The sequence below is a fragment of the Bactrocera latifrons genome, unplaced genomic scaffold (genome assembly GCF_001853355.1).
Source record: "Bactrocera latifrons isolate USDA-ARS-PBARC rearing strain unplaced genomic scaffold, ASM185335v1 scaffold_34, whole genome shotgun sequence".
Lineage (NCBI taxonomy): Eukaryota > Metazoa > Arthropoda > Insecta > Diptera > Tephritidae > Bactrocera > Bactrocera latifrons.
The window spans coordinates 231787-249857 of record NW_017536979.1 but is presented as its reverse complement, the minus strand read 5'-3'; the positions used below and the strand labels follow the sequence as shown (position 1 = coordinate 249857).

The 18071-nt window shown below is 35.1% G+C and overlaps 1 protein-coding gene across 1 annotated transcript; it reads right to left on the bottom strand.

Annotated features, from left to right (window-relative positions):
• Positions 1–1311: 1311 nt before the first annotated feature.
• Positions 1312–11749, bottom strand: LOC108971361 (peptide transporter family 1-like). The gene is made up of 7 exons (XM_018937359.1): positions 11508–11749; positions 4452–4678; positions 3729–3807; positions 3156–3659; positions 3014–3096; positions 2531–2947; positions 1312–2476 (listed from the first exon to the last, which is right to left on the bottom strand). Exons 1-7 carry the CDS (start codon positions 11521–11523, stop codon positions 1496–1498), a joined length of 2307 nt encoding a protein of 768 aa, XP_018792904.1. The 5' UTR covers positions 11524–11749; the 3' UTR covers positions 1312–1495.
• Between the last annotated feature and the right edge of the window lie 6322 nt (positions 11750–18071).

Genomic DNA, 18071 nt, shown 5'->3' with positions numbered 1-18071 from the left:
AAATAATAAATAAAACTCTGGAATCTTTGAAATAAAAGTCAAACACTTACAAAAAAATTCGGTTCCTTCCAGTACGCCACTCAATTTGTCTCTGATAACTCATGTATCACAAATGCTAACTCCAAGTGAAGTAGGTACACACACAAGTGCACAGTCTACTTAATGCTTAGGCAGTGGAAAAAATTTAAATTTTTCGCCTAGCAAACTTTCTAAGAATGTTATTAGTAAATGTTTCCATATATTTACCCTGTTTCGAATGGGTTGGCGGGGTACTGTACAAAAATATTTATATTTTATAATTATGTTTGAATAATTTTTAAATATGTGAAATTCATTTTGTGTGCACGGAAAAATAAATAATTAATACATCATATTTTTAATTAGAATAAAAAATTATAATTCCACACTTTTCACCGCAGAATCAATTTATTCAAATTCAACAAATTTTTTTTTTTTTATAATGAACTTTAATGTACCAAGTATGTACCATTTTGGTCGACCATTTTTCCGCTAGAGAAATTTTTCCATCAGTGTAAAACTTTTCTGGTTTCTCAGCGAAAAACTGCGACAATTAATTTTCATAGGCTTCTCTTGAAGCTAACTTTACTCCGTTAAGGGAGTTTTGCATTGACCGAAACAAATCGTTGTCTGATGGTGCAAAGTCAGAGCTGTATGGTAGACGCATTCAAACTTCCCAGCAAAGCTCTCTCAGTTTTTGCCGAGTCAACAAAGATGTGTGTGATCTACCGTTGTCCTGATGGAGGACGAAGCACTTTCAGTAATAGTTGTGACCGTTTTTTCTTGTTGAAAGTAAAATATAGAAGAAAGTTTCCTTTTTAATGTTAAGCTCGTAAGGTTATGTATCGGTCTATAATTTTATCGACTTTTTCAACGATAGGTCGACCTGAGCGAGGTGCATCTTTCACATTGCGAGGGAACCATTGTTGTGCTCCACGAACTGATACAGCATCGACTCCGTAAACTTCACAAACTTCATTGGCGGCTTGCATGGCGTTCTTCCCTTTTTTATATAAAAATTTCAAAATATAGCGAATTTCTTCATTATTTTCACTCATTTTTGAAGATCTGTAACTTGCTTCCAACTTTCCCGAATTTAAATTTTTATTTAAATGAAGCTTAAAATCTCACCTTTCCAACACTATATGGTATGACACAATGCGATTGGTAGCTCCGGACATATACGACTGGAACGACATGTATTAACAAAATACGAAAAGACTTTTTCGACGACGCAATATCTTATCACAAACGCATTTAAGGTCCTTAGATCTTTGGAATATGAACACCAAATTAAAAAGTTAATGGAATTTATTTGGATTGTTTTAGTTATTATTATATACAGCTACTATTATAAAATATTTACGTCTTGTTTTTCTATGCTTTAACTTAACTCTTTAAGTACAAAACCAATACTCGTATTAATTAATACTAAATTACATATTTACTTGTACCACTCAACATAAAGTTATTCAGCTTACTCGTCGATCGTTTTGGCCACATTGTCAATGCCAACCTTCTCGTTTGTTTCCGCCGGCGTCAATGGTTCAGCCTCGCTGTGTGGGGACGAATTATTTGGTTTGTATGCGTAGGCAACAAACATAAAGATGATCATATCGACAAACATAAGGCCAGCGAAGAGGAAGAACTCGTCGGCTTGTGAATCGAAGAGTTTCAATTCGGCGATAATCACGACGATCACATTACCGAAGGCAACTGTAAGTAGCCAACATGCTTGCAGTACCGATTTCATTGTTAACGGCGCTTGCGCGTATGAAAACTCTAGGCCAGTCACAGAGAACATAACCTCGCCGAGTGTCATAATTACGTATTGGGGAATCAACCAGAAAATAGACATCGAATTCGGTTCCGTTACAATAACGGTGTTACTCTTATAAACACCGGACGTTTCTTCGTTTATTATAACTGTGTATCTGCCACCAACTTTGAGATACTCCGAGCCAGCTAGTGTGTTATCGACCAAAACATCATAGTCACCAGACTTCAGCTCGGTTTCGTTGCGCAGATTGGCGGGTTCTGTGTGCTCGATGGAGCCTTTCTTAGTTCTCCACTCAATTTGCCGACCTGCCTGAACGTTTGCTAAAGTACGTACAAACGGATAACCGCGACTGGGTTTGCTTATAGTGTCTTTCCCCCATATTAACGGATGTGTGGTGTTTTTCGAATTCAAAAACAAATAATGTGCTGTTGTTGTATCGAAAACAAAGGTCTGCTTTGGAAATGCAAAGCAGTTTAGACCGGCTTTCTCGGTGAACTCAAATTCGACATACAGATGATTCCTTGAGTCAATATTGATGCTGCGGTTCACAAACATGTCGAGCGAAGCAATGTCGAAATTTAAACCGGTCAAATTAGAGGTGATGGCATAGTCACAGTTTTCGCCATTGTAGACACGAAGCTGCGCATTTCCAGCTGTTGGCAGAATAGGATAGGTGTCCTATAGAAATATATTTCATTGAGATAAAGTATTTATTAACATAACCTCAATTACCTCAAGGCTTAGCTCCACAAGACCGGAAACAATGAAAGCTATGCCCGCAAAAATGCCACCTAGTGTTAACTTTTGCAATGGACGACGAATGCCGATGAAAGCAAGCAGAGGATAGAAAGCGAGTTCATAAAGAGGAATGAAAGCCAGAATTAAGAAAGGATTTATCAGTTGCATTTGATCAGGTTTTATATTCCATGAGCCCATATCGCCATCCATACGCGTTGCTTGAATGGTCCAACGTGAACCCTGCTRATCGAAGAGCGCCCAGAAAATGGGCAAAGGCAAATAGAGTACAAGAACACGCATCAACACTTTGACATCTTCGATCAATTGACGGTCATATTTCTTATCGGCATAGTCCAACCAGTGTTCGCGAGGATTGGTCTTCTTCTCACGCCATTTGGTAGCAATTGCGTTCTAAAGAATGTAAGTATATCAAAATAATATTTTCCTAACTTCATTAGACATTTGGAGTGAACTTACACCAATGGTTTTGCTGACTAACACGACCATATTTCCTGCTGGCGGTTTGCTCTTGTAAAGTGGTCGCCCCAACACGAAGACAACTACGGCATAAACAATGGTTTTAAGAAAATTAATTTTGATTGTTAAGTAAAGTACTCACTTATCGAAACTGCCATTAGAATAGCCGGTACGCCAAAGGCCAATGAATAACACTCTTTTTCGCCAAAGCAGTGCACATCCTCGCGTAAAATTGGTGTTACTGTAGTCGAAATCAATGAACCAGCATTAATCGAAAAGTAGAAGAGTGAGAAGAAGGTGGTCATTTGCTTCACTTGTTCGGGAATCTTAAACTGATCGCCACCAAATGCAGAGACGCACGGTTTTATGCCGCCCGAACCCAAAGCTATTAATGCCAAACCAATCATGGTAAATACCGTATCAGGTAAATTCAATGGTGGCACTGCACCAAGAGCAACCAACACGGAACCAGCAACATAGACGATCGAGAGATAGAAGATCGTTTTGAATTTGCCAAGCCAACTGTCCGAAATGATAGCACCAAAGACGCATAAGAAATACACAAACATAGTGAAGATGTGGAATATAACGGTAGCGGTGTCGTCGTCATAACCTAGTTGCCGACTCAGGTACAAAACGAGAATTGCTGAACGAGAAATAATTGTTATAAGAGTTCAATAGGAATGATATTAGAGCGAGATAGCTCGATACTTACTTCGCATGCCATAGTAGTTAAAGCGTTCGCAGAACTCATTACTGATGATAAAGAATACTGATTTCGGATATGGTAGTTTCTGAAAATAAACAAAGATTCTTATCAGTAGAATGCAATCGAACGTGATGCGTGACATGTATTGGGCTTTTGATAAATGCTTTCGATGATTTTTAAAATAATTATTAGTAGTGAAGTATTCTATTATTTAGAATAAGTAAATAGTGAGATAGAAGTTGCAAAGACACAGTGTTAAAACTGTGACCCGAAGAGAGTATAATTTACGTTCATAATAACAGCGGTCAACTAGCTATGCGTTAAATGAGCACACGAGGACGTTTTTACTATTAGTTACTCGAAATCATTCTTCTTATTGAATATGATATGATATATGAACAGTATAGCTCTAGGATCATCACCACATGAAGCCATTACGAAGAATTACGATGGTAGAATCGGCAAAATATCAGGATTGTTCCGATGTCAATGAATATTTAGATAATTACCTTTTTAGGTCAACTGGAACAAAATATCTTCCAGTGTGTCATATACAATATTTAAGACATTGCTGGGAACTTAAAGTATGCATTAAAGACAACAGAGCATGTATAAGTATTTTTCGGAACTTCTTTTGAATTTAAGGGCGGTGAATAGCCTGCTAAGTTATATTTGCTTAGAGTACTACACAGCTAAATTTTGTTTTGAGATCTATCTTACGGTTTTTACCTTGACTTGTCCCTCTGCTTCAGAAACATTGGAAACATGTTCGATGCTGTTATCCTCCACCGTACCATTTTTATCCTTCGCTGTTGCGCCAAATATAGGTACAATCGGAATATCCAGTGATTTATCCGCAATTGCTGTAGGCTCATGAATATCGCCGGTAGTCGGTTTTCCATTTCCAGTTATTTCTGGTTCAGTGCCTTGAGCAACGCCATTATTAGGCTTATTTTCTGCAAATATATACAAATAAGAAGATTAGATTAAAGAATAAGTACAGGTATAATATATCACTCAGAGTATAAGCCGTTTCTTTATCTATTGATAGCCAAACTTTCATCCAAAATGCTATTTTATATTTGAATGTATGTACAACAAGTAAGGAAGAGTTAAGTTCGCATATAACCGAACATTTTACACCCTTGCAACTTGCAAGGATTAAAGCCAGGGAAGTATTTTCAAGTACATAAGGCTTCATATTCAAATGGACAGGCGAGTTTTTACCCCGTTTTATTTATGCGAAGCACAAGTATGCACCGTTATACGAAAAAAGCGATCTCTCAATTCTATTCAGGTAACTCATATATTCCTCGATTGTATGTATAAGATATAAAGTCACCCGGATATAAGGTATGTATTAAATAACAACAAATACCAACAGGAAAGGCCCCTCTCTGAATTTCAATTATATATCTTACACACTGAACGATAGTTTCGGTATAAATTCAACTACAAGCTCTGGGTCCACCTATTCATAAGGCATAAGGTGGCAAACCTCAAATACACTATTCGTGCTAACTTTTATCCTGATATATTAATTTATTCTTGAATTTTATGGTGGATTTCAAATGTAATTTAAAATTATGGGAAGTAGGTCTGACTGTGGTCCATTTTTGTCCATTATCACACTGTAACATAAGAATCTTTGAAAAATGTCACGTACAAAATTTCGTTGAAATCAGTATGGCGGATTTCGAGATGCCACCTACAACATGTTGCAAGAGTATAAAAAGGAAAAAATGTTATCTATATTGTATGTAATCTATACACATATATTTAAAAATTAGCTATGAGATATCAAGTCAAAACAGCGCTGTAAAACGATTGAAGATTTCCGGCATCCTTGCTGGGGTACTTAAATAAACTGCTATGAACAACACAAACCGCTGTTATCAAAAGAACACCATCACCAACGTTGCTCCGGACAAGAAACCTTAGTCTGCTTAAGGAATTGGGCTTTGTTTGTGAAGTAAAAAAGAAAAAAAATCGGTTATAAAAAAGCTGATTTAATGAACTGAAGTCTCCGGCCCACCATAATGAAACACTTTTTTTTTTTTTTTTTTTTGTAAAGTTCGTTTTTTTATGCACCAACTAGTGATCCGACAACTTTAGGTTAGAGCTAACTAAAATCATATGTATTTAATCTTAATATCACCATTAATGTGTTAGGCCGGAGACTTTGACCTGTTAAGAACTCAAGGAAGAAAAATAAATTGAAATCCAAATACCTAAAAATAAATGACAAGTAAGTTTTTTTCCGGGCGATTAGCGAGACTAGATGACTCTTATATGTCCATATAGCATAAAAATGTTTGCTAAAAGTGTAGACATTTATTTTGGAAACAGATATCAGTACCAAACTAATCTAGTGTAGTCAATAACCACAACGCATATTGCAGCGTGCGAATCGAACCAGGTGGCTTAGAGATTATCATCCTAAACGGGGGAAATTTCTATATACAATTCAATATCCAATATTTAAACATGCACTTCATAAATTACATCATATTCCATCTAATTTTATCTTCATACACTTTTACATATGCACAAATATGTATATTTATAATGTGCCACTTGTTTTACACTCTTTATATTTATCAAACAAGCATGTTTATGGCTATGATAGTCGTAACTAACAGTTCGTTTTCGAAAAGTTCCGAGATATAAGTACTCAAAAGCCGTCGGCGGATGTGGCTTATTGCGTACCCTGTTTTGTTTTGAGTTATCGCTGTCGCGTACAAGCTATAAAATGATTGTTATGGAGATTAGATATGTCCTTTTGTGAAAGTACGAATTTATGACTGCAATAAATATTCGCAATATTCATTCATAAATATCGTTACGTCATTGAAAATTCTAATACCATACTATACATTTATTTTGAGTGTAAAGAAACAAATTTATTGTACGTCAATATTGATAGCGGCCTTGCGAAGTAATTATCCGCTATAACAGTGAAGTAATGAGGAGAATTCACTAAGGTCTAACATAAGCGGGGTTTTTACGATCCAGTTAGCTATAATAAGACCGTTTTTTAACAATAGACATATAAATATTAAAAATTTTGACTAAGTATGCATTTACTAAAATTATTTGTTAAGAAAATGCCGTTGAAAAATTACAATTGAAAAGTATACAATAACCTAATCTTAATGACGATCTAGAGGGTTCATCATAACGTTTTTTCTTGTGGGTTATCGCTTTAATGTATCCATTTTACAAGTATTTAATTGCTTGCAACAAAGTACCTTAACTTCGTCTGCACCGAAGCTGTAATACGCTTCGCAGGTACACTTTTTATGGCAGCTATATGATATGGTGGTGCAATATCGGCAGTTCCGATATTATTAGCTTCCAAGTAAGAAATGGACGTGTTACAAATTTCAGATCGATATCGTGAAAATTGAGCAAACAGCCTAAACCAACAAAACTCGTCAAGCTTATCGATTATATACACCTTTCTTAGAGTCTCTCGAGTTCTAAAACTTCGTGGCAAGCTTAATATACCCTCTTCATGGTTAAACAATAAATGAATGTAAACTATTACATCTTTAGATTTCAGATTTTATGCTTGAAATGTATCACGTTTATCATTGAACAAAAATAAAAAACAAAATATACTAAATAACCGTTCTTGTTCATTCACCTATACTTACAATTAAGTATTATTCTTTATAACAAATCCTAAAAATTAGGAATTTTAATCTTGTACTTGTATGATAATGTATATAAACCGAAGGTGGTAAGTTTTTAACTGTATCGATACAAAGCTATAAATTAACTGTAATCTAAATGATAAGAAAATGTTTATAATCGCAGATATACTTGGTGTATAATTTATTAGCCAACAGATTAAGTAAAAATTTTGTACCAACGGGTTCCAACTCGTGTATTAGTAGTTAAGATCATAATAAATATCCCAATATGTGCGACCATGATACCGAGTGCGTAACTAGCTGTTGGGCCATAGAAAAGACTTCTGATAAAAATATGTCTTTGCGAATGGTTTGAAATAAGTTGGACACTACGGTCGCCCAAAGTTACAAGGTTACCAAACTGGTAGGTACTGATTAATATATTAATAATTCCCAACAAAAGAATTTATCTGCAATCGCACGAGTACGGGCTAACGATATACTGTATGGTGAAATCCCTTGTACGCCAGTTGATGTGATTTCCAAAGAATGAATTGCATTTTCTTTATTTCATCAATGTATTCGTAGATATACGCATGGCGCTGTAAACTATTTTGTAAACACATATCTAAATGGGCGCATTAAATGACTAATCATTCCTGTGGGATTAGCACGGCTCTATTTAATACAATATCAGCGAAACGCAACTGCAAAATGATATACTTGCGTATATACTGCATACCATACAAGTATATTAATATTAAACTAGAAAGATTTACAGCCGGTTTTACCTATAAGGCTTGTAATAATAAGATCTCTTTTTTATTAGTTTGTTTTTCAAGTTTTTTCATACTTGGAATTTGTTTCTATTTCAGACAGTTCAGCTCTTATCATTGTGGTAAAATACCTTACAATTTTATCATAATAATATAAAAAACAAATTAATTAAATAAATTTTTACAATGAAAAGTAAAATGTTGTCGAAATGTCTTTGTCAGAGAGTCTAGTTTATACTTATAAAATTATTTGCAATCGACAAAGGCGATGCAATTTCTTACTTACTTGTATAATTTTTTATTTTTAAAACTAAATTGCGTTCAATTTTGGCATTATGCATATCACGAAAAGTAAATACAAATAACCAAGTTTTTAGGGTTTTATGTTAAAAAAAAAAATAATTTTTTTGCGAATTTATTTCTTATATACGAATCGAGTAATTTTATTAGAACTTTTTGTAATTTACTGAGCATACTTTTTACAACTTAGGGTAATTTTTTCATGCAGAAATACTGAAGCATAAGCCGGTAACAAATCTTCAAGCAGGACTCCTTGCAAAAAAAAAAACACTTTGCGGTGTTCACTCGGCTGGAAATTAGCCGAAAATAAAAAACCAAGAACAATTAGTCAAATTACAATCAAATCTTTTTCCATCGTTCTCTGATAATTCTTTTTTTTTTTTTTTATTTAAACATTTTTAGCGGCCATTTAAAATGAAAACTGTGATTTTCCACCAAAAAAATCCCATTTTGTGGATGGAAAACTCTTTCTTTTGTTTTTATCCTGAAAACGTTATACACTCCCCTTCAACGGATCACTGCCACGTCTACAAAACCCCATTAGTCTAAATCGTTTAAAATGCCATAACTAAGCACTAAAAATGGATTTATGTTTAGACACAGAGAATTGCAGTAAGAAGGGGTAGCTGTGGGTGGAAAATTTAAGAAAAATTGCCGTGGCACCCCTCTAATAGATTTAATGTGAATATCTCATAAATCATTTAAGCTGCAACATCCAAATTCGCTTAGAACAAATAGTACTCCTACCAACACTGTAAAAATGGATCATCGGATTGTACACAAATTAATCAACAATGAATATATTCGGATAAAACATTGTACATATATTCCATTTGAAGTATGTCATCTCGAGTTTAAAATCGCAAAACAACAGTTGAAGTATCAAATAGCGGTCAATCTGTGACATGTGTTATTGAAATTCGGGAGAATGTTTCTTTTATATTAATATACTCTTGTGGCAAAAATGGGTTGAATCGGATCTAGCCCCATATGGCTAATATAAAGATTTTCGAACTTATACTTCATATTACATATATACATAAGTTATCTTAATGAAAAGGAGAGATCGTGTTTTACTAACAACAATGTAACTTTGTCCCCAAAATGGCTCAAATCAGGTGAAAAATTGCCTTTGACCCCATATAATTGATACATATTCACGATTTTGAAACTCACGGCTAACTTTACTCCATAAAATTGTTTCAAAATATGTTCTCAAGTATACCTGAAAGTCAAAAATTGGTGCAAGCAGTCTTTCCATTCTATGCCCCCAACGATTTTAGTACAATTTTCGGTGACGGCAATCAAAATATAGAAATAAAATTGAGCAAGAGTATGATCTCCAATATATTGTAGAATTATACCAAATTTGATGGTAATCCATTCAACATTGCTTGGAACAAAGAAGTTGAACCCTTTTGCTACATTTTTTTATATTGACAAGCCCTGAAAGTACTTAGACGCCTTTGATTCTGCAAGTTGCACTCGTGCACTTCCTTACTTGGTTTTTGGTTCGAAAGCAAAATTTCACAAAATTTTCCCATAATTTAACAAATGAAATGAAAATTATTTTTTTAGAAAGTCTGAAGAAAGATTATGTTTTTTATAATCCGATAGATTTACTTTTAGAAATAAAATACTAGAATTTCAACTGAATTTGGGCCATTTCTCGATTTCAACGAGTCGTCAAACTTTGCGCGTAAGGTGTCAATAATAATATAGAAATAGAGAGCGTGGCGTCGATTTAATCAAATTACAGGGAAAAAGACGGTCCACATTGTGTTATAACGCTTGCTACTCATTGTATTCACGGTCATTTTTCGGGTTTACAATTGCGTTTTCTGAACCACACTAGGATGTGACTCATCCCAATAGCGACAATTTTGTCTTTTGGGGAAATGGGGTACATCTGAGATGATTTTTCGGGTTTTTCGTTATAATTTCGGACAACTTCTAAGGGTTGTAATGTGACATGATGAAATGGCAAGTCTAACTGAACCCACTGACAAAAATGTACACAAATCAATAAGCAAACATCGCCGCTATAAAGTCTCAAATTGGCGTCATCCCTGTTGGTGGACGCTGTATAGCCATAATATTATAAAACAATTCAAGAGCAATACTATAGTGCTTTGGCCTGTGTATACACCTTAAACAACATTTTACTGTTATTTGCCAAAAGATAGTCTCAGTTACATTTTGCAAACACACTTTTCACTATTTGTTACTGACATTAAATAATAAGCCTTTTTTGCTAACTTTTGTTGTATTGTCTGAAGTTTCTAAAGTTTAGAATTTAAACTGAACATATTTTATTCAGCGCTTTCCTACAAAAGTAAAATCTTAGACCTACTACCAGACAGTGTTTAACAGCTGAGTAATATTGGAGACAGTTTACCTGGGAATGCACTAAAAAAAAAACGAAAGCAAACTCAGTTGCGAGCTTACAATGATCACAATGCAAATACAACAAATAGATGCAAACACTTGCAAGTTCGCAGCTAGTTGCTTTCGATTTTCATTAACTTTATATGGTCAATGAAAATGTAAACACGCGATTAATGTATGAAGTTCAGTTAACTTGAGTCTGATTTCACGCATACAAACAACCCCCCTTGCAATGCCCAATATATGACAGTACAGATATGACGATATCTTCGTCAAACTTGTGCTATCATACATGTCAAGCAAGTGGAATCATACAAGAATTATGTTTTTAAGTCGCCTCGCAGCATCTACATTATTTGTGTTTTTGTCAACAATTTTATTTTTACTGAGCCCTCAGATAAAAGAGTGCCACTTGAATGTAGATTTTTTTTGTTTTTGTAATATAAAATTCTTTTTTTTGCGAAATGTATGAGCTTTACACTTAAACGGCAGACACCACCGGGAAGTGAAGACAAATCAATTCACAGTTTACACTTGAAATTGCGCTTTTATATTTGAAAGCTTAAAAATTATTTTATTGATTGATTTTTTCGATCGCTTGAAAGCTTCGAACTGTTATACTGTTTATGTACATATATAATTTCTAATATTTTATTTTAATGTGATCATTGTCATGTATGTACCATTTTCCTCCGTCATTTTGTTGCAGCGGTTTTTAATCCTTAAAATTTGTGTTGTGTTGTCTGTCAATCGTCCTTACGTGACACTTTTATCAATTATGCATTGCACTCTGTATTTATGATGCACTTGTGGTTTTTATTGAGACAAATCGCGACATTCACGCCAAGTGTCAACGCGCGCACCGAGTTGGCGTTAAATTGAAATTTTTTAGCCGATTGGACGGATGCACGTCTAAGTCCGTTAACGGCGATTAACAGACTGATTTTTCAGAATTAACGCCGACACATATTTAAACCAATCAGTAGCAAATGAACCACATCGCGACACCAACATACACGCACAGACTCTCACACAAACATACTCCAGATACAGATATGCATTTGCGGCGACACAGTAATAAATATGTAAGAGGGGCGCTGAGTACGGGCGGAAGTGGACAGTTGAGACGCTGAGTATGTTATATCAAACATTTTGTGCTTAAATATTCAATTTAGTCGGCTCATAATTTTTTTTCTAAAGAAAATATATAAGCAAGGTTCGTATAAGTACATTTTTAAAGTTTACTCTCAAAGCGATGGTCGCGCATGGGTCTCTCCAGAAGAGTAATGAAACTCAAAATGTGTGCACAAATTAATAATCGCAACTTTTCCCCTTTGTTTGTTTGCATTCTTTGCGTTCCATTTTGAAAGATTTTCCCTTATTATAGGAAGCACCAGAGTGATAGCCTTCTGGTTTTGATCAACAAACTAGGATACCATAACAATTTCTCGGTAAAACTTGATAACCGAAATCGCTGACGATCGCTTTCTCAAGAATAGACTTATTCTCAAAAACACAATTTCAGCATCAATCCATAGGTGCGCTGGTGAAGTTAAATGAGCAAATTACAGAAACAGACTCACGTCATTGGAAATCCGCTCTCTAGACTAATAAAAAAATAGCAGGAAATCATGAAATCTTTGCAAACCTAAAATCTTTCTTCTTTTGAAATTGCATATTAAAATTTATTTATCTCTTTCAAAAAGTGTATCTTGGTCAAACCCCGGTCCAGGCAATACTTGCAAAACTAAGACTACTGTACAAGCGATATATATCCCATATATTCCATAGGTGAAAAGCAAACGAAAATACTCATTAGCACCACATTAAGCCGGGGTATAAAAACAGCAGCAACAGCACGTAAATTTCTAAGTACCTGTAAATTGTAGCGCACTCTCTCGCAGGTGATATATGCTACTGCACACACGTCTCTATATGTAATCAGGTACTTGACTCCGAAAACAATAAATTTGCACCAAAGTGTAAACTAACATATGTATGTACATGTGCATACATACACTGGTGTGTATGATACAACAAGAGCAAAAATCATTTGTGATAAGAAGAACTAAAATGAAGCAATCACAAGTCGATGGTCGGCTTGGCAGGCGCGGAGTGGTCGCAAGAGAACAAGGTGATAACAGCAAGATATCGGCGCTGAAGAATTTATGAGTGGCGCGATTATAAAAGTACTCAGAAATATTTCTCGCAATCGTGAGCGTCGCACACATACATTCTCAGGCGCGTAAAGTGAGCGCGTGCTTTGACAAAGAGCCCGCAACAAGCTGGTGTGTGTAAAAGACTTCAATCAAATTAACTTGTCACAATCGCTAACACTATTACAGCCGCCAGCAGCCAGAAAAAAGCGATGAACATCTCTTACATACGGCAAGCAACAATGCAGTTAGTAAACGCCACCACAGCAGCGACGCAGTAGCAGCAACAAAACAGAAGTAAGAACAGCCACAACGCGCCGTCGAACATTGCCAAGTCATGTTGTTTACATTGTCTATCGCTCTAAGTGCAAACGGAAATGTTGAAGAGCGGCGCGGCAGCAGGTTAGTGTGTCGCTCGACTTTTTTCTGTGCATAAATGCGCTTCATGCCACCCTTTTGGCCACCACCGCGGCGTATGAGTGTCTTTTTAAGATGGCTTAGTGACAACAATCAGCGTTTATCAAATCTATGAGTGTCTCTCTGAGATGGCTTAACGTGCCCATACACGACACACAAGTGCGTTCGATCGGTATGTGTGCGCATGCGGTTTACTGTATGTGTGATATTTTACGATCGATGTTAATTGTATTATACTTTTCAATAAAATAATAATAATAATAATGGCAAGTGTTAAGGGGAAGCTTCAAAAAATCGATTTGTTTGAGAATTTTTTGGGAGGGAAAGAAATAATTAATTCAAGTGAAATTTCTAGGCTTTATAGTTATATATTTGAACACCTTTCACATATTTTTTGGATACGAGATCTTTGATATTCTGCCTTTGGGAAGCAATTGCCCATTTCGGCCGGCGGGCAGGCATTTTCTATCAGAAACAAAAAATTCTAAGATATTCATATTTTTCTATTATTCTAGTTAAACCAAGGAAATTCCAAAAAAAGTGTAAAATTTCCGAAAAAAAAAATTTTTTAATTGAAAAAAGTGGTTTTTTGTTTAAAAATATGTTCAAACTTGACTTTTCTTAGTTTGTTTATTATAGTTTAAATCAGTGGCGCTCATTTAATAACAACGCAATAAAAATCCAAACACACGTGTTTGACTGATAATTCTGCTGCTGCGAAAAATATCACACGCACACGAAAGCGGCTGAACACGTATGCTAGGTCAACACAAAGAATCGGCATTTAGTACACTGACGAAAATTATTTTTTTATTGAAACTGATGAAGGGGAATTTTCCACTTTCAAATTAATTCAAAATAAGCAAAGAAACACGCTTTCTGACCAACATCTTACCGATCTTCTACGCATTAAGGAGTATAAAGGGGAAATCAATATTGATGATGTATTATCGAAACGAGCCGAGAAATCGCGCTTCAAAGTTTTCGCTTTTCGTCCAAAGGGCTCATAAATCTGCTAGATGCTCGGTCACTATTTCCCTTCTAATTTCGATAATATTTCGAATTCCCATCTATAACTTTGGGGGTATATTCTTAGATAATTTTTAAAGAGATTTAAGCAAAAACAAAAAAAAATCGATTATTTGAAGCTTCTAAAGCAGCCTATCCCATTAATAAAGATTTCGTACCAGAATTTATTCATCTTATAAAAAATGAATTAGCAATTTGGCAAATGAAAAGTGTTCCGCTTGCCTGTGGCACATGTTCACTGTGTGAAGAACGAACGCAAAATGGATTTGTGTGTCGTGCATGGGCGAAACGAATTCAGACAGATCGAACGCACATGTGTGTCGCGCATACACACATACATGCACAAATATTTGCATGTTACAAGCGTAATCACAATTAAGGGTTTAATTGAATTGGAAGAACAAGCATAATTACGCCAAGTACCTGAATCAATTAAAAAATTAAACAAAAGTGCCATATAATCGCTTTGCCTGACCTTGTGTTTGCCAGCACATTCGCATTTCTTACTAATTTATTAGTGTATTGGCCGATAAGCAATGTGCATGTATTAGCAATGCATTCATCACTAAATTTAGTCAATACAAAATAATAATTTTGATACAAAATATTGTAGAAATAGCTGGCTTACAGGATGAAAGCGATTTTTAGTTATTTTCTGCAAACATACATATGTACATATAACAAAATTAAATTTTCTGTAGTGTAATACCTCTACGATGCCGATATTGAGGAAACACAGCTATATAAGCGCGGACTTGAGTGATTTACAACACGTATTTTCCAACGAATACCACAATGAACTTATAAAGCACTTATATTCGATAATGCGCGTTCAAATAAATAAAAATTTTACTAGTTACATACAAACTTTTAAGAATTCGTTGACGAGAGTCGAACGTCCTCAACTTCCACTCAACTGATTTATCGTCGTGGCGAGGGAGAAATACTTTTTCGACTACCCAATATGTAAACTAGAGGGGGTCGATTTACAAGGAGCCAAAAAAATAGAAAAATTGCGTATGCGAAAAATGTTCTACTGATTATTCTGGACAACATTATGTAAAAGGCTATGGGTTAAACTGATTTCGAGGCAGCGATTTTTAATGCGAAGTTTTTATGGGACCAAAAAATTTGTTCCACGGTTTTTGAGATATTCGAATGAAATTCAAAAAGTCGGTGCATTTTGACCTTCTATTGATTATTTGTCGGAATTGACCGTATCGTACAACTATATCACATATCTACCATGAAAGCGACTATATAGATTTTTCAAACTTCCCCTTGAAAATCGTTGACTCGAAACTCCCTTTTTTTTTTAGAAAAAAATCGACCCGCTATAATGTAATCTAAAAACCGAACCCGTCTACGATTTGCATCCAACTGAATATATTATATTATCCAGTTCTTTCTAGCAACAGTGTTTGAAAAATCAATCTTCAAGCCGAGTTAAAGTTTCTTAAAATGAAAAAAAGATATTTTATGAAATTTCTATCTTGTTTTTGAACAATCAATTTGAATATCTAAATTTGGCGGACTAGTGCGCGCACAAATAGGCATACGGACATGGCTAAATCATTCATATCGTCACGATATTTATTTATATATATACTTTATAGAGTATCCGACATTTCATTCTGGCCGTTACAAACTTCGTGGCAAACTTAATATACCCTGTTTCGGGGTATAACTATTCTTGATTAACAAAAAGCTAAAATTTCATCCTCAATAGGTGTCACACTAACGCCTAAACTGAAACACCTGCAACAATTCAAATTTTCGCAAAATTTAATTAAAATATTTCTTCAGCAGTTATGCTCCCACATTATACACGTCACAGTTTTAATAAATATACTTATGGGTACATATTTATGTTAAAAATACCATTTTGATCAACATAAGTTCCGCACGACAAGCACTTGTCATCGAAAACGTAGATGGTCCGGTTTCGTGGCACTCTCATGTATGCGCAGCGCAACAAGTCCGTTTCCATGGTCAACTTTTTAAATGAACCCATAAAATAGCGACTTATCATTTCAACAATACACAGATTTGAGGAGTTGCAATTAGTTTAGCCGCACTTTCCGCTCGATAAGTGGAGTTTAATCTACTCAAATTCAAGTATACAGCACTAATGCCAAGCCAATTACGCGTCTTTCAACAAAAAGTCAATAAATAATCACCGAAACACACACCGCATATATTATATAAAGATATATCGATATCACTTCCAATCTACAACAAATTCCAACGAATCGATAATGACAATTAAAAAGTACGTCGCCACACGCCGCCATCTACATCTATGGATACTACATCATTTGAACGTGTGAAATGCGTATAAGTATTGCGATCGGCATTAGCGGACGTAGCTTTTCAATTAATATTCAACTACACCCCTTCTATTGACAACCAGAATGAGGGAAACATATCCGTAAAAGCGCCTACAATATGGGAATCAAGCAGATGGCAGGCGACAGCTGTCAATGTTTAKCACGGAATTATACGCACATCAGCGCTTGAAAGATCTATTGTACACTGYCCAAGCAATCCCAAATGGTAAGAGATTTTAAGGAATTTTGCTTACTTTTTTCTATTTGGGTTAAAAAAAGTTCCAAAATTAAGCGAATTGTTTGTTGGAAGGGAAAAGCTATTCTTAACTACGAGATTAGCTCAATAAATTACATCTCTTTTGCTAAAAATTTTACGTAAATTTTGGTTGCATTTGGTCAGGCATCGATCGTGTATTAACCTTACATTTAGGACTTAGAAAATTGAGGTCAATACCGATCAATCCAAAGTTTTAAAAATAGATGTCATGACCAAAGCAAGAAACTTCGAAAAATACATGTTTATACCCTGAGCTATATTTGTCACACCAGAAGGAAATGTCGGAGACCCTATAAAATATATATATATATATATATAAAATAATCAAAATGGCGCACTGAGTCAATTTAACCATTTATGTTTGCCTGTCTATCTGTTTATATATTCGCGAACTCGACCCTTAGTTTTTTAAGAAATCGGTCTGAAATTTCGCACACATTCTTTTCCCTCCAAGAAGCAGCTCATTTGTCGGAACCGCAATTATCGGATCACTATAGCATTTAGCTGCCATACAAACTGAACGATCTTACATTTGACGAGATATATTCACGAAATTTGGCAAGTTCATGGACACTATTTCAATCAGTTTTTATGAATTATATAGATGCTCACTTCAGTGTTAGAGTATTCTGCTTTAAAGTTGTAGCGTAAATGGAGAATTTCGAATGCTTTTATAAAAAAAATTATCATAGAAAATATTCCGAGTTCCAAAATAATCAGAAGGTACACACATATATGTGCACACGTACATGTGCTCATATGCATAAGTATGCTTCCCGGATTATACATACAAACATACATAAGAGCGAGTGCTATTCTTAGTCGCAAGAGTATAACAAATTATCGCAATTCTATAAAAGCTTTGTTTATTTGTTGCCTCGGCTCAAGAAGTTTGTTGAACTGAAGGCGTGCGGGCGCACGTTTTTATTCCCGCTCCATACACACATACAAACAGACATATGAATAAGTGCAATTCGAATTCATATTAAAAGCAACTCGTGCATTTCAGCTCGCTAATTATTCTCCAATTTTCATTAA